This window comes from Triturus cristatus, chromosome 5_2, assembly GCF_964204655.1.
Source record: "Triturus cristatus chromosome 5_2, aTriCri1.1, whole genome shotgun sequence".
NCBI lineage: Eukaryota > Metazoa > Chordata > Amphibia > Caudata > Salamandridae > Triturus > Triturus cristatus.
In genome coordinates, this window is record NC_140588.1 from 578,686,466 (window position 1) to 578,714,242 (window position 27,777).

The 27,777-nt window shown below is 45.8% G+C and overlaps 1 protein-coding gene across 1 annotated transcript in view; it reads left to right on the plus strand.

Moving 5' to 3' along the window:
• Nucleotides 1-27,777, plus strand: part of LOC146829024 (uncharacterized) — a 177,953-nt gene that overhangs the window by 67,665 nt on the left and 82,511 nt on the right. The window contains exons 4-5 of the mRNA XM_085607658.1: nt 1,245-1,358; nt 23,453-23,557. Of these exons, the coding sequence (XP_085463784.1) occupies nt 1,245-1,358; nt 23,453-23,557 (219 nt within the window). The remainder of the gene's footprint in view (nt 1-1,244; nt 1,359-23,452; nt 23,558-27,777) is intronic.

Sequence of the window (27,777 nt, forward strand, 5' to 3'; positions counted from 1 at the left end):
GTTGATATCTGATTTTCTGCCTCATTGACCCTTTCATTGGTATTGCGGCGGTCCTAAGATATCAGTGACACATCAACTCGTATTTCTTCCATTTCATCTAACTCTGACCTAGCATCCTTTATGGCTTCTAGAATTGTTTCCAGTGAAGGTAACTTCTCCCTGGAGCACCCCACCGAGGGCACATTGTGGGGCTCTGCACCCTTGTTTTGCAGAGTCTTTGTGCACCATTGCATAACTGCTTGGGACTAGCCAGCCTTGTCTTTAACCATCTTTAATCTCTTTAGGGCTAGGTTGTGGAATCTGGCAAGAGGGAGGACCTCAGTAGAGGGAGAAAGAGGAGGTAGAATAGGCAAGGCTGCTACTTTCCATCTGCTGCCACAAAGCCCCCACCCTTATAGACCCTGGACGGGATACAGAGACCCTCCGTTCCTAGAGCCGAGTCATCTGAACGCCACCCCTAAGGGGCCCACATTTGCTGGCTCTGTGCTCTTGTCTTGTTCCCCAACTTTGTCTTGGGGTACGCCCTGGGGAAGTGGCACCAGCCCACTCCCACGTCCCAGCCAAGTACCACCTCAGCAGTAGCGCTGACTGGGGGCCATCTGACCGTCCTCCTTCGCCGTGTTGCCTAGACCCCCCCCCCCCCCCCCGACCACCTGGGCAAAAGTCGACTGCAGCCCCAACAGAGTTCCTGAGAAGTGAGGGCTCCATCACTCACTTCATTTGGCTGCTCTGCTGGTTCTAGTCTGCTGCACCAATGATTCTCTTCCTCGCTAGGGCACCGGTCGCCTGCCCGGCCTCTTACTCCTGTGCCACTCTCTCTTCTCCTGCTAGGTGGCTCGGGGGTGGAGAAACTGAGGGCCCCTGCTCTACAAGTGAACCTTTAAATACTCTGCCCCTCTGTGGAGTCTGTAGGAAGGCTACGGGGTTGGCCCACCACTCAGCAGTACCACAGGCAAGGCTTCCACAGGTACCAAGCCCCGACCTTCATCTTGCCTACTGTCTTGCCTCCCAGGTAAAGTGCTCTCCCGTACTGCTCCTCCTTTGCCTAGTGTTACTCTTGGTAGTTTCCCTTGTGCAAGAGCATTGGATCAGGGCATCTGGTGGATAAAAATTCCTATGGATGGTGGGAAATGTGGCAGTATCCCTGGATTATGCGTCTGCCGTCTTTGCGAGTAGGCCATGCCACCAGTCAATCTCGTACATTGTAAACAACTAAGGCCGTAATCATGTGTATCTCTTGGCAGGGCACACAATCCTGAACCGTGAACTTGTGCTGAAGGTGAAGGGGAAGGATGACATGTGTTGCAGAGTTCACCAGCACTCAAGAGACCAAGACAAGAGCAAAAACATCACTCCAGGTCAGTGCCAAGTGTTCCCTGAGAGTGGGCAGTACTGGAGAACTTTGCCATTCCTTTCTAAGCGATAAATGCCTTCTTTAGAGTAAACTATGCTTGTCCAGCTTTGAGAAAAATAGGGGGCCTTTTTAGTTAGAGTGATCGTTCTTACACCTGAGCAAATAACCTTTTCTGTGTGTGACTGAGGGATGTATGCAGTTACACAAGTGTCTTGCATGCAACATAAACATTTTCTGCTCATATCTGATGTCAACCGTCTACTGCTGGTGCCCACCAATGAGCTTTCTTTGTAAAGGCCAGTATTTGAGTTTTCTTCTGGAAGGAAAAACCTCTTTAACACGGTGTGCCTCTTGTGTCAAGGATCTCTAGCATAACTCTTGACCTAACCAAAGTACTCCTAATAGAATAACTTGAACTGTTTTTTTTTGTTTTTGTAGAGTTTTATGTAGCGCAAACTAGACCCGAGACGAAGGGGTATCAGAGCGCTTTATATGAGCACCGGTTCCGTTACAGATGGACACATTCAATTTTGTTAGGCAAGAGGAGATTAAGTGATTTGCCCAGAATCACAGGATGTTGAGCGTTGTTGCTGAGACTCAAACCCCGTTCCTCCAGCTTCAAGCTTGACGCTCTAGCCGTAAGGCTACATCCTCTCCCCTCTTCATTGCCGATAATCATTTTAGCCACTGGGCTTGCTCCAATGCACATCTTCTCTGTGAACTTTATTTGTTTATGAACCAACTTGGTTGCCCTGCTGTGAAAGTATCCAGGTTCCTACAAACATTTGGACTCAACCATTTGTGAGTCATGCAGTCAGTTAGATGTGAATACATTCAGTGAGGATTTCGATGTATTATATGGTATGGTTGTGCGACCTTTCCGTGCCATATACTCACAAAAAATGTCTTGGGCCAAGTCAGGCTCATTTGCAAAACCTTTAGCTCAACCCTTGGTAGCCGTGGCTTCAAACAGCAAGGCTTAAACTAAGGAACTAGTGCAAAGCATTTGGAAGCACCAAACAAAGAAATAAGAAATCCATGCAACACAAAAGAAATACAACACCCAATTTATAAACATAGATTCTATTTTTATGAATTTTTAGGTACCAAACTGAGCAAAATCTACTGGAGGTTCCAGAGATATAGATGTTTAAAGAAACGGGGAGCCGCTTCGCCCTTTGAGCTGCTGTTGGACCCTGCTAAGTGCTACGAGGGACTCGAAGTCCAAGGATCCTCCTTGGATACTCTCATTTCCCTCACCTGTGCCGGTGGCTACTTTAGGACCTCGCCGCTCCCGCTGCACGGGAGTCGCTTCGCCCTTTGAGCTGCTGTTGGACCCTGCTGAGTGCTACGAGGGACTCGAAGTCCCAGGATCCTCCTTGGATACTCTCATTTCCCTCACCTGTGCCGGGGGCTACTTTAGGACCTCGCCGCTCACGCTGCGCGGGAGCCGCCTCGCCCTTTGAGCTGCTGTTGGACCCTGCTGAGTGCTACAAGGGACTCAAAGTCCCAGGATCCTCCTTGGATACTCTCATTTCCCTCACTTGTGCCGGGGGCTACTTTAGGACCTCGCCGCTCCCGCTGCGCGGGACGCGTGTGGGCGCGCCTCGGGCAAAGCCCGGGCCAAGGGCAGGCCCGTGTGAGCCCGTCAGAGGCCAAAGGGGGTCGGGTTGGGCCACCCCTCCAACGCCGGCATGGTGACCTGGTGGTGTCCCTATTAGCTGAAAGTCATTATTCGTATTTTGTTCCTTTATTTTTGTATTCTTTGTTTCTCTCTACTTATTTCATTCTATTTTGCAGAGATCTGTTTTATAATGAATAGGAGGGATACCAAAAAGGTTGCTCTGTCTTTGGGGGAGGGGTGGTGGGTACCCTCGACCAATAAGAGCAACCTCAGTGCTGGAAAAAGAGATTGCTAATACGGAGCGACGGTTATCTCTGGAACCTTTGCTGAACAAGAGATCTTCCCTGGGTCCACTAGCTGTATCTCGCTCCCCGACCACGTTTCCTCACTTGCTTTGCAGATGGAGGTTATTGAAACATCGGACACCCAATTCCACAGCATTAGTGAGGCAGAGGAGAACCCCTCCAACTCTCCCTCTCCCGTGCAGGTAGTGGTTCGTAGTAAAAAGAAAAGAGCCCCTGCCAGAGCTGCCGCTACTACTAAGACCAAGCCCTCCGATGTTATTTCTGACACTACAGTTAAAAGGAAGAGGGGTGGTGGCCCACAAAGACCCTCTGTTGCTAAAGTCGCGAGGCTTAACACCCAAGCCAATGCTGCGACACTAAATCTGGGTAACGGACAGGTCCTCCCCTCTACTATAATTCCCGATCCGAACTCTCCAGTTATTGGAGATTTTAGCCTTCGAGGTGGAGCAGATATGTGGCGTAGACTAGAGAATCTTATGTTTACTTTATTAACCCCTATTATCTATAGAGTGAACAAAATAGAGGGAAACCTAAATCAGTTCTCTAAGATGGCTAACTCTGAAAACAAGAAGTCCTTTGTTAAAGACGGCCAACAGGCCACTCTACAGACCCTTACTAATCTTAGTAACGATAGGTATGATAGTATTCCTCTATCCCAGACCACAATAGACCCCTTAAGATCACCTGCTAGGGATCCAAGAATAAGGGGGGAGGGCATCGTCAAGCCCCCAGTTATAATTAACAGGCCTTCTTCGCCTCCTAGGAATTTGGTCGATCAGGGTAATACATCAGGCGAATTTGCACAAACATCTATGTGCTCCCTCGTGGAGCTCAAATCGACCGCAGCTAATAAGATTAATGGTCAACCACATGACAGCAGAAGTGGTTCAAATAGTAATCCCCAAATTAGGGTAAGAATCCCCTCACAAGCTCATACGGATGGTGATAGGGGTAAACAAGGACCTTGGATGGATAGTAGATCCCTCCATCTACCGCCGGCTGCAGCACCCTTAGTGGTTATTTTGAGCAATGTGCCTCAGACTCAGAATAGACACCTTGAATCCACTGGGCAACTTCTTTCCAAAACCAGACACTGGCTTAATTCTAAATTAAAGGGAGCCGGATTTTGGGATGAAGATATCCTTAATCATATGATCATACGTACTTTGTGGGTAGGCCCCCTAAGGAAGGAACTGAAGGGTGACTGCGTGATAGTAAATTTTGATAACATACAGTCTCCCAGAGTAATACTGGATATCTTGGGTGGGCCATTAAGGCCTAATGACGACTCAATAGCGGTCTTACCACTTGGTTTTTTTTATAAGCAAGGTCCTCAATTATCTTATTCTCAGAACTTCATTATGGGGTATGGACCACTGAGAGCAAATTTGAGACCAGCCCCTAGACTATTTGAGGCCCCTGCTCATAATAGGTTTGCACCACTATCTGACTTAGATGCTTGCGATTGACTATCACAATGTACCCTTCCTGTCATGGACTCCATCGAGGAGTGTGGAAAGGGCCATAGCCATCAGACATTTTCCCCAGTAGCCCCAAAATTTGATCAAGGGTCTAAATTATTAAGAGTACAGCTGACTCCTTCTGCTATGGAAACACAGGATTTTAATGAGAATACACTTCGCGCAAATCTTTCTCTGATGTCCTGGAATGTTGCCGGATTGTCCTCCAAACTTCCATCTACTGACTGGGCGAATTTGGTGGACAGCCATGATTTTATTGTGCTACAAGAGACTTGGTCGATGACCATTATTCATTGCCCGGGCTATCTGGCTTACGGGAAAGTGGCTACCACTAAAGGGAAAGGCCGACCTAGTGGGGGATTATTAATCTGGGTCAGGCAGCACTCATTCCTTCATATTAGGGAAATGCCCATGGATGATGGGGACACTATGGCCTTAAAAGTAACGAGGGAAGGTGAGCTAGCTTTTATTTTAATTAACATCTATTCGCGAGGGCTAGTGGGGGGTAGATCATCTCCTATTATTCAGCATTTGGACTCTTTTATTAACGAGTTAGTAGGCCCCAAACCACTGGTGATTATGGGTGATTTCAATTGTACTTTTGAGCCCCTAGGGTTCGAAGATGGTAATCTTAGTGCAGAAGAGGACTCTAACTGGGGTGTTCCATCTCTGTCCATAGCTCCCATTAAGAAGTGGACTGAAGCGGCCCTCCAACTCAAAAGTTTTTCTTTGGAGTGGGGCTTGAGATCCGCAAATGGGAGAACGTTATCAGATAGTAATGGTAGTAACACCTTCTCTAATGGGAAGAGTGGCAGCAGGATCGATTACATTTGTGTTAGTTTGGATTTATGGTCTACTTTGCTGGATATGGTCGTGATCAATAGACCAGAAAGTGACCATGATCCTCTATCTATGAGGTTAGCAATGAAGCCATCTGTGAGTATTAGTCCTCCTCGGGAAATGCTGGAAGGAGATATTGTGTTAACAAGTGATCTTCGTCGATTGAAGTGGGCTCTAATATCTGAAAATGCAAGTACCCAAAGTCTGCTTTAAAAGACTCTTGAGGAAACACTTATGACCCTCTCAGCTTTTAATTTCCTAGAAGAACCTCCTCAGTGTCTAATGGGAGAACATGAGGCTCTTTTTGTCAAATTGAAATTATTACTCACTACTAAAAGGAAGGAAAGCAGATCTACCTTATCTAAATCAGCCAAATGGTATGACCAAGATTGTTCAGCAGCTTTCAAACTGCTTTCCCTAGCGATCAAATCAAATGATATTCAGGCGATTAAAACAGCTAGGGTTACGTACAAAAGGGTGCTCTTTAAGGCAAAGCAGAGCTTTGATGAGGATAGATGGGAGGAGTTAACCAAAGCTTCCCAAGAGAAGAACTGGTTGAAATTCTGGCATTTAATAAAATGGGGTAGTGGGGCGTCTGAGCCTACTCCCCATAATAATGTCCCTCCTGATAAATGGGTTTCTCACTATCAAGCCCAGTTCACATGCCCCTTAACCCCTGTGTCTGGCTACAATGATATTGCAACAACTGAGGTTTTAACCTTCGGCCTGGCGGAGATCGAGGCAGCCATAGAAGCAGCACTGGTAGGCCGGGCACCCGGACTGGATTGTATTCCTACGGATCTTTTTAAATCAGATAAAAAAAACTGGGCTAATTACATTTTTATTTTGATAAATGCCTTGGCACGGGGTGCACCATTGCCTGCCTCCTGGCAAGGTGCGGAAATTATCCCTATCTTTAAAAAGGGAGATCGTTCTTGTCCCTGTAATTATAGACCTATCAGTCTAATTGACTCTCTACAAAAAATTGTGGCTAGGACCATATTATTTAGAGTTAATGAATAGATTGATGAGTTTCAGGTACTATCTATCTATCAAGCTGGCTTTAAGTCACATGTAAGCACAATTGACCAGGTATTTAGGTTTACAATGATTTATTGGAGAACGGTCATTTTATCCGGGGGGACTTTGTTTGCAGCTTTTGTAGATTTAAAATCTGCTTTTGATTAAGTCCCCCGTAGCAAGTTGTGGGATTCTCTCAAGGAGGCAGGTATGCCTCTGGCGCTCCTATCCCTTATAGTCAAACTCCACACCTCTAACTACGCACAAGTTAGATGGGGACAACAGGGCGAGTTAACTGACAAATTCCCTGTAAACTGGGGCGTAAGGCAGGGGTGTGTTATAGCACCCACACTGTTTTCTTTGTTTATAAACAGGGTTATTTCCTACTTCGCAAATTACCCAACCGACGCTCCTTCATTAGATCGCTCTAAGGTCCCACTCCTCATGTTTGCAGACGATACGCTTATATTGTCCAAAACACAATCAGGTTTGCAGCGGGCCTTAGATAGATTTATGGTCTTTTGCAACAATCATGATCTGGCTATTAATGTTGATCAGACTAAGTACATGGTGTTGCACAAAAACAAGAGTAAAGTGTCAATGAATGATATACCCCCAGAACAAACTGACACATTTACATATTTGGGGATCACCATGGGCAGAAGGTTGACCTGGAAGTCACAAACAGAAGTACTTGTACTCAAACACAACCAACTAGCTGGTGCCTTACTGAAAGAACATAGAGCTTCGTACACAAAACCGGTGGGGTCTGCCATTGCCCTGTATAAAGGGAAATAAGAGCATCAATTATATACGGGGCGGAGATGTGGGGCTTTGATAACTTATCCCCCCTAGTCATAGCCCAAAACAAGTTTCTGCGCTCATTGACCGCCCTCCCCCAGTCAAAACACCCATTCAGCCTTTATTGTTAGACTTGGGCTGTAGGGCGTTCGACGACGATGCTGGATTTAGACCTCTCTCCTACTGGAGAAGGTTGTGGACTACACCTGAGCTACTATCTTATGCTAATGCAATCTGGTACATTAAGGACCTAGACAAGCACAGGAGAATAGTCTGGCTCCAACATATTAAAAGTGGTTTGTATGACATGGGGCTGGGCCACCTGTGGTTAGATCCTAGGGGCAACCAATTTCCTAACAAATCAGATTTCAAAGCCCTATATTGGGAATCCAGGTTCAGCAAATCATGGTCAGTGACAAGTAGCAGCTCACTATCTGGCCTCTTTATGGATCACAAGTATATAAGTAGTTTTGAACCTTACTGGAATTTTATTTCCAGACCAGATGACCGCAAACTATACCATCAATTCAGAGTGGGGACCCTCCCTCTCAATTTTTATAGGTACAAATGGAAGGGTGGTTATGACAGGTTCTGTCCTACTTGTATAACACAGGAAGAGTCAACCACTCACGTTCTGTTTGTATGTCCTGCCTTTGCTTATCCTAGGCACAAATGGCTTAAGCCGATATGCTCTAACCTAGGTACTAGATCGCATAAAATAGCTTTGCGTATCTTGAGAACCAACACTCGAGAGGATATAGTCATCGCAATGGCCAAATTTCTTAGCTGGTCATGGGCCATACGCAGATCCATCGAGAAGAGGATTTTTCCTCCAGAACTTTCTACTCTTGATATTTAATTGTATATGTGGCCCTGTGTTTGTTTTTAGTTTTCATCATTTTTATCCTGTTATGGAAAGACCGTTATGTTGGTTTATTTCTGTTTTAGTAGTGTTCTCTTGGGCTGGACCCAGTTAGAGATATTTAATATTTACAAGGACTTTAGACTCTGTGTCTTCTCTATTTTAATTTGTATTCTTTTTTATTTTTCTTCTTACTTTGTTGTAGTGTATCTTTCATGATGTAATAATCGAATAAAGATTTCTTGATGATGATGAGAAAACGTAAATCTCAGTTCTTTTAGTCACAACTGCAAATAAGTACTAGTAACCATAAAGTTCGCAGACTTTTGAAAAGTTTGAAAGAGTTGCGTTTGGCTATACAGCTACACTAGGGTGACAATATCAAGCAAGGAGAAGGTCAGGGTGGCCACTAAGGTGTATTTGAGCAGTCACCCAGTCATCAAAGCATTCTCTAGTCCACTTCTGAATTTTGCACCACAACAGCTGTAGGCTGTAATGGGGTGTTCCTGATGATGGGGATGCTCAAGATGCTTTGGATGCTGTGTGGTCGATGTGGGTGTCCTTGTGGTTACTGCAAGGTCCACTGGTCAGGTGGGGCGACTGTGACTACAGAAGTCAGAGTCCCTCAAAGTTCTCTTTGAGCCAGAAAAAGGCCTGCTGCTGCTGGGCTACTGGTCTCCGTTCACAGCGGGTCCAGTGGTATCTTTTGGTGGAGACTAGTGTCCCTCTTGGGCAACCAATCTGGACTCAGATGACACTCCCGGACCTGCAGACTCAGGTGCAACTTTTGGCTGTTGAGGATCGGTCTTGTGTGGCGATCAGTGTCGGTCAGCAGCGATTCTCCAAAAGTGATTACTGACTTGTTGAGTAGGGCTTTGATGTCCCTGCTGCTGGTTCAGCTGACTGACCCTTGGAGTTATTCTTTGGTCTGGGGTTTGGGAGTAGCTTTTCCTCAAGCCTGCAGCCACTGGTATAGCCCTTTCTTTGCTTGCCCTAAGTGCAGCAGGTGCAGTCTAGCAGACAGTACATCATCTCTTTGCCAGGTCCAGAGGTCAGCAGAGCAGTCCTTATTTGGTCCTTTCTCCAGTTCTGTAGTAATCTGAGGTGAGCTGTGTCAAGGGTGCCATATGTATGCCAAGAAATTGCCATAGGGGATAATGCGATCTCTCCTGCCTTGTGATTGCTGCCAGCTATGCGTGGTATCTAGCAATCCCGGGGTGTACTATTCTGCCCACTTCCAAGATGTCTGGACCCTTCGTTGGATGTTAGGAGCTTGGTAGCCCACCCTAGAGGGCTGGATACCTGTGGACTACACACCCCTGGGAAAACTGGTCTGGACACTGGTCTCACCTCTCTGTTCCCGCTGCCAGCCTGTCTACCTGAACAAAAGAGCAACCCCTCAGGAGTGTGATCAACATTTGCCAGCAAAAGTGGCTTCTCCTTTGAAGCTCGCCTTTTGGGCCAACAAACTAAGTGGTTTCCTCTAAGGGGAGGCAACACCTCCCTCTTAAGTAGGATACCATTGTTCCTAAGCCTGGAAGTCTTTCACACTACGTCCCAGGAGATTAAGCAACTGGGTGAGGTCTCTGGACAAACTGGGCTACGGTGTGGACCTTTCTAAAGTTGCTTTTCCTTAAAAGTGATATTACATTTGCCTTGGGCATCAAGTTGTGTTTCATGCCATAATTAGTTTGATACCTTGAATTAAACAATTTAATTGTCCCATTCACATGTTAGCCGGGCTGAGGGGTCAGCCCGTAATGGGGCTAATATGTTTTCCACAGAAAAAAAACAGTTTTTAATTTTTGCTGTCAGGACAGGTTTAACGTATAAGTCCTACTTAATAATACATTGCTCCCTGACTCTTGTCTCCATAGGCCTTCCTTAGGGAACACTTACATGTGTTGTTAAGGGAAGTGGGGGCTTAGTCGTTAGTTTATATAGCAAAGCTGAACAAGCAGTTTAAAACCGCTCTTCCAGCATGCAGTAGCAGGCTGGGAACCCTTTTGCACTTTGTCCCACACAGGGTGCCACAACCAGCGCTGTAGATCTGGGAGAACACTTAGTCTTACATACCCTGGGTATTCTTGGTACCATATACTAGGGACTTATCAGTAAAGCAGCATATACCAATTGAGGTTAGCCAATTCAACATATACTTTGTAATGGGTTAGAATGCTGGCACTGAAGTCTGTTTAGCAGGCCTCAGTGCACTCTCAGAATCGAAAAACCAGCAGCATCAGTCCAAATCTTTAGGGGTGATCGTGAAAAAAGAGGCATTTCCTTACACATTTCTCCTGCAAAATGGTCATATGGTACAAACTAACTCAACATTACATCGACTTATTGCAATGGCAGGTTTAAACATATTAATGTTTATGTGCTTTTTTCTATTTATTTTTTTTACTTTATTTATAAATTTTAGAACATACAGGTTACGACATGCTGCTCTGGCCGGAATTGGTACTGAAGATGCATACGAGGGCAGGCAGTTACAGATCGACATTCAAGAATACAATGATAATTGCGGATGGGTTGATAATTCAACAGTGTTTACAGGGCTTTGTATTCTGCAGAGTCTCTGCCAGTGCAGAGGGCAGTCTGGAGGGCCGCATCCGTAAGTCCATGGAAAGGAGAGGGTATCTAAGAGCATACTAGAAGAGAAGAAAGTGGGGAAGAACAAAAAGGGAGAGGGGGGTAGACAGTAAGGAGAGAAGGGGAGAGAGGGGAGGGGGTAAGGGAGGCAGGAAGGTATATCTCCCTTGGTCCCATTGGAGCGAAGGGCATGCCAATGTGCAAGGCAGAACCCTCCTTTATCTCAGGCATACTCACATACGTCTATGCCTCTACTTCGGAGGCATGTGCGCGGTCAGCTAGGTAAGTGCGTAGGATGCTTAGCAGTGGCTCTAGATAATGCGGGGGCACACCGGTGCAGGCATTAGATCCCAAAATTCAGACAGTTGGTTGTGGCAGAAAGCTGCGTCCCTCAGCCATGCGTCCCTATTCGGCTTACGCTTACAGCCCCAACAGATAGCCACACGCCTTTTTTCCAATAGCAGCATCATCACTGCCAATGTTCTGACTTCTGCTGGCAGTTCCTTGACATAGCCCAAGAGAGCAAATAGCGGTGAACGCTCCAGCCTACACCCCAGCATTTTATCCAGCGCGTCAAACACACTGTCTCAATATCTTGCAACATCCATACAGTCCCATGCCAGGTGCATGAAGGAGGCCTCAGACGCTCCACAGCATATACATCTCGCATCCATGCTCAAACCGACTTCGCACTATCATACAGGGGTCCTATATAGTCTGTGGAGGTATTTGAAGTGAGTAAGCCTAAGTCTGTAGTTGGGTGACAAGTCCATGAACTGTGTGCAGCAATAGGCACATACCCCTTCCTCAAGCGGGGTTCCCAAACTGTCCTCCCATTTATGCTGGGCAGGGGGTATGCTAATCGGGGACCCGCGCTGCATGCCGGAGTATAGGCGTGTTATGAGCTTGCGGGGTGAGGGACTGGTCAGGAATGCCTCCAGTACGTGGAAATTGGGGGGAGTGACCGGGAACGAAGCATATTGTGCGCGCAGCACCACCCGCAGTTGGAAGTATGTCATTCTGTCGAGGAGGTCGGTATGTTCTTCGCCAAAGGCGGCGTCTAGTCCGATGAAGATGCCATCTAGAAAAGCACCCTCATGAGTGTGCAATTGGAGTGTGCGTAGTCTCTGACAGACCCCCACATCCTCTGTGAAAGGCAATGCCAGATGTCTGGCAAGCGGCACCCACGGCGCAAACAGAGTGTCCAGCTGTGCTCTGCGACGAAGCTGCCACCATACCCAGACCGTACAACCTATTATCAATTCCAGGCCGTGGACGGGTTTGCGAACGGAACAGCATCATATGCAGCAGGGTTGGGTCCGCTTGGTCACTTTCAGGGGCCGTGTCTGCCATAAATGGAGTTGAATAGATCCAGTGGAAGCCAAATTGAGCTCGCTCGCAGTTATAATCAAGCTCCATATCAGGCGCTCCCAGGCCACCTTGCTCGAACGGAAGCGTGAGGGTCTCCCAAGCGACTCGATGTTGCCTGCCCAAGCACGAGATATCAAATTAGAGCGAAGCCTCTTCGTGAACTCAGACGTGAGAGGGAGCGGAGGTTTATAAAGACATATAGAAATTTGTGAAGTATTACCATTTTGTCAATGGCGATTCGTCCAGCCAAAGAGAGGGGGAGCGCATTCCAGCGGGGGAGTCTACTCTCTAGCCAGTCCATGAGCCTGCCATAATTGTATCTCCACAACTCCTCATGATCCCTGCTGATCCAGATACCCAGGTACTTCACTGGGTAGTTCGCCCATTTAAGTGGGAATTCTGATTGAAACGTATCTGTGGCGGCAGTGATTGGAAAAATCAGAGATTTCCCCCAATTGATATTAATGCCCGAAAGGCCACCAAATCTAGTGATTTCGCGGATAAAGGGATTGAGATTATTCGCCGGATGGTTAACATATAGGGTGACATCATCCGCATACATGGACTCTAAAATTACCCTAGGTTTAAAATCAAGCCCCCTCCGAGCATGGTGTTGCCGTAGCCTGGCCGTCAGCGGCAACATGGCTTTGGCAAAAAGGAGGGGAGAGAGTGGCCATCCCTGCCTTGTGCCGCGAGCAGCAGTAATCGGGGAAGAGAACACTCCATTAACCCGCAGTCGGGAGGTACAGAGTAATGCGATCTTTTGGAGAAAGGCCGGGCTCATGCCTATACGGACAAGTAGCGAGAACAGGTAAGGCCATTCTAGTGTGTCTAACGCATTCGTTGCGTCCAGGAAAATGGCTGCAGCGGAGAGGGAGAGGTCCACCTCCTGCATCACCGCGAAAAGGGTGTGGAGGTTGTGAGCAGTGCTCCTACCCGGGACGAAGCCACATTGGTCGGGTCTAAGAATTGTGGGGAGCAATGGAAGCCACTACATAACCAGAAATTTAGCAAGGATCTTGTTGTCAATGTTGATCATTGATAGTGGCCCATATGAATCGCAGAGCCGAGGGTCCTTGTCTGGCTTAACAATAGTCACTATAAGTGCCTCACGGAGGGAGGGGGAAAGGACGCCCGCTCAAGCGAGTCCTCATACATGTTGAGGAGGTGGGGCACGAGAAGCAGCGCATATCCTTGTAAAAGGCGGCAGTGAATCCGTCCAGTGCCGGCGACCTATCCCCTGGCAGGCCCCCGAATTACCTGAATCACCTCTTCCTCTGTATATGGTTCGGCCAGATATTTACGGTGGGCATCGCTAAGCCATATTTGTTCAATTAAGTCAAAGAAAGAAGTTAAATCTGGGAGTGCCTCCAGCTGGCAAGCGGCGTATAACGAGGAACCATACCCAATAATTTCGGCCTGAACTACGTCCTGCCCGATCGCAACCATGTCCTTGTCCGTGCGTAGTTCACTTACATAGTCATTCGCCCATAGTTTTTTAAGGAGACCCGCAAGGGTTTTGCCGGCACGGTTACCTTCGTCATATTGGCGGGCGCGTGCTTCCTGACCTAAGAAGTGCATTTCCCTGTGTGGTGCCTCCTCGAACTCTACTATTTTAGCTTTAATCTGCCCAAGGGTTGAGAGTTCGTTAGTCTCGAAGAAATCCAGTTATAGTAAACGAATTTCCCTCTCTGGCCGCCTTAAATCGTCCCTCAGTGTTCGCAAAACACCAGTCTGTTTGGCGATGCACTTGCCCCTAATGACGGTTTTAAATGCCTCCCATAGCGTGGATGGGGCGGCCACATAACTAGTGTTGGTTTCAAAATATTCCATTATGGCGGCCCGATTTCTTCCCGGAATACCTGGTCCCAAAGGGCGCCAGCTGGAAGCCTCCAGCTGAAGGCCCTGCGCGGCGCATCCGGTAGAGTGAAATTTTTATGTGCTTATGTGCTCTTTAGGATATACCTTATGCCTGGAAGAATTGCAAGACCTTTCGCAGTGAAGGGAGTGAAATGCTCGAGGTATGGTGAGAAGAGGACTGCGTTTTATCATATGATTTGGATTTGCCTGGAGCTAACGCATTTTTGGAAGGACATTACTAGAATTCGGTCACTGGTGACTGGGAGGGAGGTCCCATAGATGCCCAGACATTGTCAATTCAATTCAATTCAGCTTTATTCGGTTAAAAGAAATAGTACAACCATAAAAGCATTCTAAAAAAATAATCATCATATTCACAATTCATCATAATCGGTACATTAGAACACATAAGAAGTTAAAAATTATTCTATAAATATATGAGCATAATAAACATAGTACAATAAAGAATCAAACACAGGAGATGATTTGTACATAAAGTGCCCAAGTGCAATATGTATGACACAACATCCCTGGGCATCGCTAGTCAGTGTATGTCCTGTCATCTCCGTAGAGTAGAGCCTCTAGGTATGAATTAGACTTTCTTCTTTTAATTGCCATTTAGATATTAACCACCACCGCATTGAAAACTCTTTCATTTTCTTAATTACAGATAAAATCAAAAGCAATTTTCCTTTAAAAATAATGGGGGTAAAATGTCTCCGTAAAAATCACAAAATAAAATAAAATGTAAGGTTGTCTGGTCCGATTTTCCATCACAGGGGCACTTTGGGAGATGTCGTTTCCACTTGCCCATGGTTGGAAAAGCTATTAAAAAGTGGATGTCCCCACTCTTAGCCTTGCAGGATAGAAACTATGTCTTATGTTCGAGACCTGGAGTAGGTAGCTTTGTATTCCTGGTCCAAAGGGTCTGTCACAGTATACCCAAATCAACTGTTTTGAGTTTGCCTCGACTTCTCTTAACCATTCCCTTGATTCTATGAGCCCAGTTTTTAATTCCTTTTTACTATTACTAAGAATTTGTACAGGATTATTAAAATCAATGTTCTCAGCGCATTCTTTTAAAAGGTTATTAATATACATAAGCCAAGGATTTTTTTACCATGCTCAAAGGTGAGGCAGTCCTTAATAATTTCCTGCCTTAAATATAGGTCCCTCCTTACTCCAGATCCCATACCAGACACTAAGGCCTGCTGCACTAATAGAATCATTAATGTCAGGGGCAGCAAGCTCTATATGAACAATATATATGGAGGTAGAGTTGGGAGCGGCTAGCAATCTTCTTAAGAAGATATTTTATTGGGTCTGGAGGATGGCATGGTTGACCGTTCCCAAAGCGCAGCACCATAACAGGTTCCAGTAAGGCACTTAGAATATCCCAAATTGGCTTATTCCCCATTTTTGTTTGAGAATCTAAAAATTGCCTCTGTTATCCATGTAAATTTTGATTTGCAGGAATCAATATGTGGTCCCCAATGGCCGTTTGATGAAAATAACAGGCCTAAGTACAAGAATGAATGTGTTTATGCAATGGGGACCCTATGTACATGGTGTGCCCTAGTCTTTGGCTTCCCTTTTCCACAGACCATCGTAAATGTTTTTTTTCAAATTGAGTATTAAATCATTTTCCTGCATATATTCTTCAAATTTCTCAATTAGACAATGGACCCCGTTAGCCGTTCTAGGCAGAAGAACCGCGTCATCTGCATAAAGCAAAGTAGGGACGACGCGGTTACCAACTCTAGAGGCATCAGCTTTCAACGTTTGCAGACATTCGTCTACTCCATTTGAGTGGGGCAAGAACACAGCCCTGCCTAATCCCACGTGTTACTCTAAAACGGGCAGTACACTCTCCTCCAGGCCCATATTGAACTCTTGTGGTTAATTGTTTATACATTCATGACCGGTAGGCAATAATATCGCTTGGAGCGCCCATGGCAGCCAAGGTCTGCCATAATTTTACATAATTTACTAAGACAAAAGCACTTGCGAGATCGACAAAACATAAGTGTAAATGACCCTTTCTGGCAACTGTATATTTACTAATTATTAATTGGAAGTTGATGCACTGCTCAACAGTCCCTATGTCCCTTCTGAATCCACACTGTGAGTCTGTAAGGATTAAGTTACCAGTGTCCCAGATTTCCAGTCTCTCCAAAAGGATTCTGCCCATCAATTTGGACGTTGTGTCAAGTAGGGAAATAGGACAATAGCATTAAACATCACCTCGATCGCCCCTTTTAAAAATCTCAGGCCAGCCGACATAAACCCATCATACAGAGTGGTCCAGAGATCATTGGAGGAAGCACATTCGGCAAGAACACCAAGCCCAACATCAGCCCATCTGCTCAGAAACTGTGCCGAAACCGAGGAGAGACAAAAGCGCTATTTAAGTTTCAACAAGGGAGGATCACAAGAGAACCAACCATTGAGCGGAAAGTCAGAGGAAGGCTCAGCCTACAGCAGGAGAAAAGAGGGCTAGTAGCCATGGCTGGTAATGACGGGAAACTCACGCAGCAGCCCAAAAAGAATAAGAGTGGCACTCTGGAATCTCCTATCAAACAAAGACCAGACATCAACAGCACGCTGGACATGATTTTGAAAAAACTGGCAGAAGTACATGACCTAGCAAAATCGACTAAGCAAACCACGGATGCTATCCAGCTGGAAATGGCTGCAGTCAGAGCGGGCATACATGCAGCGAACAATAGATTAACAGAAGTAGAACAGAGGGTGAGTGATGTGGAGGATAGCGAACAAAAGGCAAACAAGGCTTTGTTAGAACTTTCCTAAACCATAGCAATGCTCCGAAGACAAACAGCAGAATTAGACGACCGCAACAGGAGGGGGAACATCAGAATACTAGGGGTCGCCGAGGGTGAAGAGGAGAAATGTGGGTCATGCATTGCTTTCATACAGGACATGATGCTTAAACTTACTAACTTAAAGTTTGACCTGCCGCTGGAGCTAGACAAGGCTTACAGAGTTCCTGCCTACAGAACATCAAATAAGGCTACACCACGCCCCATAATATGCAAGCCTCTGAGATTACAGCATACCGAAGAAAAATCATCCTCACCCAAGACTACTCCAAACACACAGTGGACATAAGGAAAGGATTTCTAGCCCAAAGAGATAGATTAAGGAAGGAAAACATCCTCTTCACATTCATAGGCCCTACGAAATTCAGAATCACTGACAAAGGCAGAACGCACATCTTCGAAGGACCCAATGATCTGTCCAGCTATCTACAATGTCAGACTCGGCAAGAAATGGATTTCTCCCAAGAAAGCACGAACAAGAGGAGAGCCTCGCCAGATCTAGGGGGGAATGAATAAATGTATGTCATCTAAAATTTCTGGCTTTGTAGTCATTCTCCACTACTACGCAAACATCCATGATCTCCCTCACGATCTACCTCAGACAGGCCGCTACTTCCTCACACTTATCTAACTCAAGGGCCAGACGGCTGAAACTACCTCAGGGAAGGTCCTGCACGTGGATCATAAATTCGACACACCGCTTTTGGAACACTAACAGAGCACGTCCTTAAATAAAACAATGCAGAGACAAATCACGCTGATAAGAGATAAGAGAACAACCTAATCGCTAATATCCTTTCTAAAGATCTAAGATCATTGTACAGCACTGCACAGAGGTTGTTTTGTTTTTATAATAACAATGTGTGAACGCCCGTATTCCTCATGAGGAGAGAATAGAGTAGCATGCTAAATAAGTTGCGCTTAGCTTTGAGTCTAGGGTGATTAACGCCACAGATGCATGTGTATACGGTCCCATATTCATCCCAGAGGAAGCGGAGCTGGATCTTTGCTGTCGCACGTCCAGAATTCTATGTGTAGGATGCGGGGGGGGAGGCGGGGAGGGATTTGGTGGGGGGTTAGCCTCATGTTAGCATCATGTTAGTATTGTTTGTCAGGCACTCATGCTTTGTCTCTACCCTCTGTACCCTTTTCTGTTTAAACCTTTCCATCTACACTTCTGCACGCATTGTAGAGATTGAAACCAGGTAATGGGAGGGAGCGGGGACGTGGACCCGGAGAGGGTTGACACAGAAAGCACATACACGAAGTCCCAGTAAGAGTTGGTGTAATATTATACGGAGAGTGAACATGGCCTTGATTAATCAACCATTACCTAGCTTAGTAAAATGACATCTAACCCTAAGAAAACATTAATGTCCAACTTAAAGATAGTCTCCCTAAATGTTAAAGGCCTCAATCGCCCAGTTAAAAGGAAAAAAATACTTGACTACCTAGCTAAAACTAAAGCGGACATTTTTCTCCTACAGGAGACTAGGCTATCCCTGGATGATGCAGAACGGATTAGGGCAAGATGGGTTGGTCAGATGGCTTGCTCTCCGGCCGTAGGTAAGAAACTTTGATAAATAGGAACTCCAAGATAAGTATAGAAGATCATCAATGCGATTTAGAAGGGAGAATTCTATTAACACAGCTGAAAAGGGGGCATGAAAACATTCATGTACTCAACATATACGGACCAAACACAGATGACTCCGTTTTCTGGGACAGCATCTCGGGTAGGCTGGAGGCACTCCCACAAAATTACCTAACAGTGATGGCAGGTGACTTCAACATGGCGTTAGACGACACTATAGACAGACAATCACAGTGCCATACACTACCCCCGGGTGGGCACAAAGTACTGAAAAATGTATGTACCAGATTCAATCTGAAAGACACGTGGCGACTTCAACACCCGGACACGAGAGATTACACTTTTTACTCAAACCCACACAACTCATACAGCCGAATTGATTACATACTGATCACAGGCACACACCCCCACTTAATAGAGCATACTGACATAGCCACGAGAACTATCTCAGACCACTCCTGTATCAGCCTCCTACTAAGTGGACGCCACAACGAGGATCATCCACTTAGATGGAGATTCAACAGTGATGTGGTGACAGACCAGAGCAACAGAACTAAAATAGAGATGGCCATAAAAGAATACATTAACTTTAACTACACTGCAGACACGGACCCAAAAACCATGTGGGATGCTTTAAAAGCCACAATTAGGGGGACAATTATGGACATTAAAGGCAAGATGAACAAGAACGCAAAGGCACAGTTGGACCAACTAGAATCAGATATCCAAAGACTAGAGGCAGCCCATATCTCAGAACTCACAAAGAAGAAATATAAATTCAACAGAATATTGAGCGAGAGAGCGGGTCTGTGGATAAACAAACTTAAACCATTAACCTATGTGAGGCCAACAAAGCTGGGAAGATCCTGCCATCCTACCTAAAACACAAACAAAGACAGCATACCATTTCCACAATCACAGACTCACAAAACATCACCCACACACAACATAAAGAAATTCTACGCACATTTAGTGTATTCTACCAGGAGCTCTACAATAAAGACCAAACGCTGGACGAAAAGGGCTGCACCGATTACCTTAACAGACTAAACCTCCCAAAAATAACACCAGAAGATGCTCTCATCCTAGGAAAAGAGATTAGTTCAGCCGAAATTGAGATGGCAGTTAAGTCTCTCAAAGCTAACAAGGCACCCGGGCCGGATGGATACACAGCCACTTTCTATATAACTTTCATAACCCAGCTACAACCAACTATGAGAAAAGTATTTAACCATTGCGAGGGGACAGGGATGGTCTCAAATGCCATGTCCGAAGCGAATAATATAGTTATCCCCAAAGAAGGCAAAAACTCCCAGTTCCCCCAAAACTACAGGCCTATCTCTCTAACTAACGTTGATTGCAAGATATATGCAAAAATCCTGGCAGCAAGGCTTAATAAGGTTCTTCCACAACTTATAAGCAACACACAAGTTGGCTTCCTCAGGACACGCATGTTGCACGATAACACCAGACTTCTATGCCATATTCTCGATAGAGCGGCCAAGTCGAGCAAGCTTGCAGTGGCCATCGCACTTGACGCACAGCGTCCTGCTCAGCGGGAGCCCAGGCCTGGTTAAATGTGCGCTTCCGGGCGCAAAACAGCTGAGGTGCCATTGGCGGCTGGAGCCACAAGTGCTGCCGGGCGTGTAGTCCTGCCCCCACCTCCACAAAGGACACAACGTCCTGCGCAACAGGAGCCCAGGCCCAGGTAAGTATGCACCTCCGGGCGCAAAACAGCAAAGGCGTCGTTGGTGGCTGGAGCCGCGAGTGCTGCCGGGGCGTGTAATCCTGCCCCCACCGCCACAAAAAACACGACATCCCACGCAGCGGGAGCCCAGGCCCGGTTAAGTACGCGCCTATGGGCGCAAAACAGCTGAGGCGTTGTTGGTGGCTGGAGCCGTGAGTGCTGCCGGGGCCTGTAGTCCTGCCGCCACCTCCACAAATGACATGGCTTCCCGTGTAGCGGGAGCCCAGGCCTGGTTAAGTAGGCACCTCCGCGCACAAAACAGCTGAGGTGTTGTTGGCGGCTGGAGCCGTGAGTGCTGCCGGGGCATGTAGTCCTGCCCCCACATTCACAAAAGACATGGACATTGTCTATTACATTGGTATCCGCACACTGCTAAAAATAAGGCGATGAGTGGGTTGCAAGATTTAGCCTTCATGGTAGCAAATAAAGAGATTACACACAACTGGAAGACTCCGAGGGATCCCCGAGTAAAGGTTTGGAAAAGGGAACAAGAAAGATGGGCGAGCTATGAGTGTTCAGTGCTGTTGCGGAAAGCTCACTGGGGATGTGAATCACTGGATATGGCCCAAGCCCGGGACTTATGACTGGAGGCCCTGCAAAATCCTGATCCTCCTCGCCTGAAAGACTGCCGGGAACCCCCTAGATGATTGAGGCCTAGCATCCTCACTAGTGTGGGTCTGACCTTGCTAGAGGGACTGGAATTTTATGCTGAGCCACTCTGTCCACCTTAGTTAGACTGATAGGCTGGCTGAGACGGGATTGAGAGTTGATGTTTCCTCTCCAGGGTGAGTTATGACAAGGCATGCCGTACGGCAAATTGGGGACGAGGGAGGAAGCTGCCTGTTGTGGGGTTTGAGCAGCTGTTGGGAGTGAATGTATTCCTGAGGTCAGGCTGGTGCTTGCCCTTTGCATTGTTATTGCAAGAAATTGTGTCTAGCACTATTGTATTTTCCTATCTGGCGAATTGATGCATTAAATATGACTGTTATTGTATAGTTCTGGGCATGCCGTAAAATGCTTGTATTTCCAAAAAATGCTAATAATATATATATATATATATATATTTTAAAAACACTGCATCAAATTACCACTACATTGCCTCCACTAGATCACCCACCTTGACATTGTGTAGGTACGATTCATATGTATTTTGCCGAGACTTTTGCCTTTACCAAATCAACTCTACCCATAACCTACTTTTTTACACCAGCTGTTTTTTATTACTAGTTATTTTTCTTAATTCTATCCCCTTTCTTTTGAATGCTTTTCGTTTTGTACAAAATCCTGTACATAATCTAACCCTAGCATTTAAATAATTTAAATTACTTTACATTAAAATATGCAATTAATTGACATTTTATATAGTAACCTAACACTCTCATTTACTTAACGGTCATAATTTATTCTTTTGTAATAACGTATCCCTAAACTTTTCATCTATTAATTTAATTTAATTTTTATTAATAACCAAGACCCTGACATATATTATTTAACTTACCCAGATTGATGTAATGATCAGGGGATGTAGTTGTCCGACGATATGGTGGTCAGTTTATGTATTGGAAGTGATTTAGTTCATGAGTACCCTATAAAATGCATCTAGATAACCACTAGTTTGTTTCCCTAAGTGATTCACAGAGTCATTGTTCAACTTTCACACATATATTGCTTGATTTAGAAGCGTAGGGTGAACTTGCGCTCATAAATCAATTTACCCATGGAAGATATTGTCCCATGCTGGTGTACTATTATGCACTAGTAAATCCTTCGCTTGGAGGTAGGTGGAGTGTGTGTCCCAGGACCAGGAATGACTGGAAAGTTTAGCAACACTCACAACCTTTTGAGTTTGTGAGTATTTACAAACTCGATATGAACAATTTCTACCATGGAAATGATTCGAGATTTACTCTTGACAGCAGTCAAGAGTAAATCTCTTTCCAAGAGATAAATGGATTTGAAGCACCTTCAGAATTGGTGGGGGTATTGGGGAAAAAGTTATTCACAGGGAAAACAAAATCCTTTTAGAGAAAATAAACAAGGCACAGCTGTACAAATATGAAGGCATTTTCGCATGCATGGTTGTTTGCTACGTGAAATTGGCCTTGCGAAAAGACCTCCGCGTTTGCAGCAATTGATTTCAAATATGTGCATCCAGAAGGAGCCACGTTAAATGGAACTTGTGCCTACTTATGTACTTCATGGGAGATCGATGTCCAAGGATCTCCTAGACTTTGCTGTCACCCTGCGTCGTTTATGAATGTTTTGCTTCCAGTTCCAATCTCTGATCGTTTTGTTACTTTTACAATGTGGCTCTGGGATTCATACTCATGTCTCCAGAAACCCACATTTGTGTAGAGAGAGCCAGTGGGGCTCAAGCATCAGTATGGGGGAAATTCTTGGTGGTCTTACACATGTTCCTACTGTAAAAAGAAAGGAGAAAAATTAGAGTCCAAATTGTCACCGAATAGGGAACGGCTTGCAGTATTGGACAAAATAATTCCGGGTCCAGTACGTCGTTCCTCATTCTGGACCTCTACTGAGACCCCAGTGCCTTATCAGACCCCCAACATTAATGTAGCAATGTGTCTTCCAATGTGAGTCAACAGAGGAGCCTGCTCGAGTCTGAACCTGGCCACCCCCTGTCTGCCAGTCCTTCCTTTGCCCACTTGCTCTACTGCAGCAGGTTCGATTGCCAAATGGCATTGAGTACAAAAGCATATCTAAGTAAATTTATGATATCATTAAAAAAAGCCTTTGAAAATATTGTTTTTCAGTATTATTTTTTGACATATTTTTATTTGATTTGATGATGACTCCACAGATGTTATTGTCTTTCAAACTGAAAGTCTGAAAATGACTCTACCACGTCCAGTACACGATGATTTTCACCTCGAGGAACAGACACACTGTTGCCATGTTTCACAACCCTATTTCTAAAATACTCCATTTTCCCTAATGTGTTTAAACTAGGTAAAGTGTGCATTTGTTTGATAGGAAGCAACGGATATGAAAAGTGACTTAACTCTGAATATATGTTTTTCGGGGATGGTTAGCCCTTGAGGCTCTGCTGATTGATGTGTTGAGGAAACACCATGGTTTTACTGTTGATAATATCTCCTAAAATTGTTTCTTTTTCTAATTCCCTGGATGCTTCTCAGTGGCTAGCCCAGACGTTTTATTCCAGATCACGCATGAGGAGGATTTTAATTTCAGTGATCACCATAGCTCAGAAGGACAAGAAAATTTACATTCCGCCACTGCAGGTGAGGTACAGCAACATCAACTCTATTGGGTCGTGTTTTAAAGCCTTCCCTACACCTCTTGGTAACTGCTTGTAAACTATTACGTTAACACTGTAAATGTAAGGCTGTATTTGATGATCAGAGCACAGTGACTGCTGGGCAGATGACCTGGTGACTCTGGAAGGGGTAGATTGGGGACAGCTCTCATGAATCCTGGGGAAAATGACCATACAAGAAATCTCATACTCTTACAACCTAATCTGGCGGATAACCTCAACTGTTTGAAATGAAAGATAAAGGAAGGATGCACATGACCTGAGAGTGTTAGGAAACCCAGCAGTTAGAGTGGAAGAGAGATTTGTTATTTTTTTTTAATATGTTTTCATTGGTTTTTACAGTACAATCATTTCATGGAGCAAGACATTCTTCCATAGCAATTCTAATGGAATATCGAGTATAGGACATTGAAATGAGTACAGACAGGCTGAATGAGAACTTGGTCAAACAAGAATAATACAAGTAACATTCTGCGTGGAAGAAAACTGCGGTGGAGAGCAGGGTAAATTCAGAAGATGCCATCTCCCGCCGTTTTTCAGAGAGAGGAAATATATGGAGCACTCAGGTACATTGTTTGGGAGTTAGATAAACAAAGAATATAATTTAAAAAACTTTCCCTTTCCATTGGCAGCATGGTGAATCATGTGTGATAAGTAACAGCACAGTCCAGTTGTTAAGATCCAAAAGCCTGGTGCAAGGGGGAAGGATGTGCTGAAGCAATGGGGGTGGCTCCCTATAGAGGAGGTTGGTCTGATGGAGGGGCGGGAAGGGGGTGGTTCATAGTGCAACGCAAGGTGTCGTACTGTTCCCCATCTGAGAGGCTTCAAAAGAATCTGTCACTGACAGCAGATAAGTACGGAAGGGTTGCCATATGTCCTGTGGTCTGGAAGACTGGGTTAAAGTGAGGCATATAGCTTGCTGGTGGGGTCGTAATAAGCTAAGCTGGATAGCCAGTCCTTGACGGGGTGAGTGCCGCCTCCCCCAATGTAGTGCAACTTCCCGCTTGGCAAGCAGGAGGGCCATCGCTATGTATAGGCAGATACTTTTTGGCAGATCTTGCACATATCCTAGTAACATGGGGAGGGTGGCAAGGGAGAGTTCCATTTCCACAATTTGTGCCTAACAGGAGAAGACCTCAGTCTAATAGTGTGCAATGTGTCTACATGTCCAAGTCATATGTAGGAAGTCTGCCCCTGTGATGTGGCATTTGGGGCAGTCAGGGGATCTAGTGCAGTCAAATCTATATTGATCGGCAGGAGTGATGAAAGCTTGATGCAAGAATTTGAAATGGAGGAGCTTGTGGCAATGACTGGGAGATGTGGAATGTGTTTGTGTACAGCAGGCAGTCCATATTCTATCCGTCAACCAGCAACCCAGATCTTGCTGTTACTAATACCTAAGTTTCAGGTGTAGGGTGGGCATCATATCCAAACAGGTATGGTACAATTTAGAAACAAGACGGGTGCCTCAGGTTGTAGGGTTCTGCGCCCTGAGTGCACTATACATGCAGTGCCTCACAAAGTGGTCCATGATGGGAGCAGTGACAAAGCGGACAACTGTGGAATACAAGAGAACATGCCCATCAGGCAAAAAGGTCTCCAAATGTACAGATGTCATAGCAAGCCAGTGAGTGCTTAACCAAAGTCTCTCAAGTGATGGGGAAGCACATGTTATCTGCTAATACCAAGGAAGCTGAGTAGAGCGTTAAGGCCCCCCCGCAAGCGCTGGAGTTTGCGCCAGTGCCAACATGTAGTGAAGAACGTTTGCATATCGTGGGGGTCCAGAGGGATACCCTTTGGCAGAATAGAGGCTAGAGGCATTGGGGAGGTCTAGTCAAGGTCAGGTTAGGTGTATGTATGGGAGCATGGTAACCGAGTGGAACCAGTGGTGTGCATGTTGACACTGTGCTGCCAAGTTTTACAGGTAAAAGGGGGGCACCCTAAACTCATCCTTCTTATATGAGAGAACCAGTATGTCCCAACTAATGCGGGGGCATTCACTGGCCCTTATGAGCTTCAATAGTAGGCCATGTAATGTGGTGAAGAAGGAGCTGGTCAAGGGGAACGAGATATTTTGAACAAGATACAAGATGAGGAGGAGGGCCACCATTTTGATAATTGCAATGTGTCCGGCCATTGACAGCGGTAGGCGAATCCAGCACTCCACCTATGTGGCCAAAGTGTCTATTGCAGGGCCGTAATTCAGGTGGTTCAGCTGTTTCTTCTCCCGGTGTAGGTGAACGCCCAAGTATTTAACTGGGCCATCACACCAGGCCAATGGAAACTCACACTGAAAGAGAACAGTGGACTCAGTGAGTGGAATTAGTTCAGATTTAGATCAGTTGATCATAAGCTCAGAGAGACCTCTTAAGCGCACCACCTCTTGCAGGATAGGGGTGAGGTTGCCTTCTGGGTGTTGGATAAATAGAAGCACATGATCTGCATAGAGAGACATAAAGAGGGATCTGGGAAGGAATTGCAGGCCACGATGCATGTGGTCCTTCTGTAGGTGGCAGACCAGCAGGTTCATAGCTATGATAAAGAGCAACCGGGATAGGAGGCATCCCCGTCTTGTGCCTCGGGTAACTGGGAAAAGTGGAATGAGAGAGGAGTTGGCCCTAATGCACCCCACAGATTCAGTGTACAATACAGTGATCACTGACTAAAATCTGCTGGAAAAGCCCAGTTTGCGCTGGACTACATGGAGAAATGGCCACCCGAGGGAATTGAAGCCTTCTCTGCACAGAGAAGAGCTATCGCTACTGGTGCATCCTGGGAAATCATGTGAAGGACAGAGAAGACTGCGCGTATGTTCAGTGATGTGGAGTGGTGTGGACCAAACCCAGATTACGTGGTGGAAATTATTTGCTCAATCAAGAGGACATGGCAGTTTAAGAGTACTTTTGCGAGTTTTTTGTTGTCAAAATTTAAGAGTGAAAGGGGCCTATAGGATCCACATTGTCAGAGGTCCTTGCCTGATTTGAGGAGTAAGGTTATGAGTGCCTCCCAAAGGGAGGGCGGAGTACACCTGTCTAAACAGATTCTGTGTACATAATCAGTAGTTGCGGTGCAGGTATATGTTTAAAATGCCGACAGAACTCCGTGGTGAAACCGTCCAGGCGAAGAGCTTTGGAACCATCCATGGAGTCTATGGCCTGTACGATCTTCTCAATAGTGATAGGTTTATTGAGGAATTTTCGCTGAGCCAGGGCCAGCCTCACCATGGCAATCTCTTTTAGATATGCAGTTCGGGCCGAGAAAACGTCAGAGAGTCTAGTGGTATATAGGTGGGCATAGTACCGGAGTAGAGTGTCTAGGACGTCAGCATTGGAGGTTACTGTGGATCCTCCGTTGTTGTGTAGTTCAAGGATAAAGGAAGTGCCCTCTGCATATCTACGAGCCCTGTCGTACTTTCCGAGGAACAACACCTTGCAGTTCGCAGTACTCCGTGAGGATGGTTGTGTGGAAGAGCCGAGTCCCGCTTTTTCAGGTCTTCCTCAATGGGCGCCAGTCCCCTTCGCAGATCCAGCAGCACCTTGAGTGTTTGGAAATACATATCCCTCTAATATATACTTTAAATGCCTACCACAGGGAGGCTAGTAGGTCTACCGGCCTTCATTAAGCCGAAAGGACCCCAGTATCGTAGCTTGTAAGTCAGAGTGGAAAAGTGTATCTTGCAATGCCAATGTGGGGAACCACCATGGTCTCTCCTGCTTACCTCAAAACGGGAAGTAAAAGCTGGTGTGCCCTCGGGCATGATCGGAGAGCATGCATGCTAAATGGTGGACTCTTTCCAGCCAAGGACCTAACATCGCAGATATGAGGTCGTATTAAACGCGAGTACAGGTGTTGTGAGGGACTGAGTAATGTGCGTATGCTAGTGGTGACGACCCCTTCATGCACCAGGCATCCCATAGTGGTTTAACAGACAAGGCATTCCCTGTTGTATCGCGGGTCACATACATAGGTAGATTAAGGTCTTCTCTAGGATAACGAGGTCAAAATCAAGGTTTGAGATCTGGCACTGAAATAAGGCTGGGCAGTCTAGATTTGGAGCATAGACCTTTTCTTACAGCTCCAGGAGGCTACCAGTATCCCATTCACCAGGGCCTAACAGCCATGCTCATCAAGGATAGTAGTTATAGGGCTGAACAGCACGCTTCTATGAATTAAGATGCAGACCCC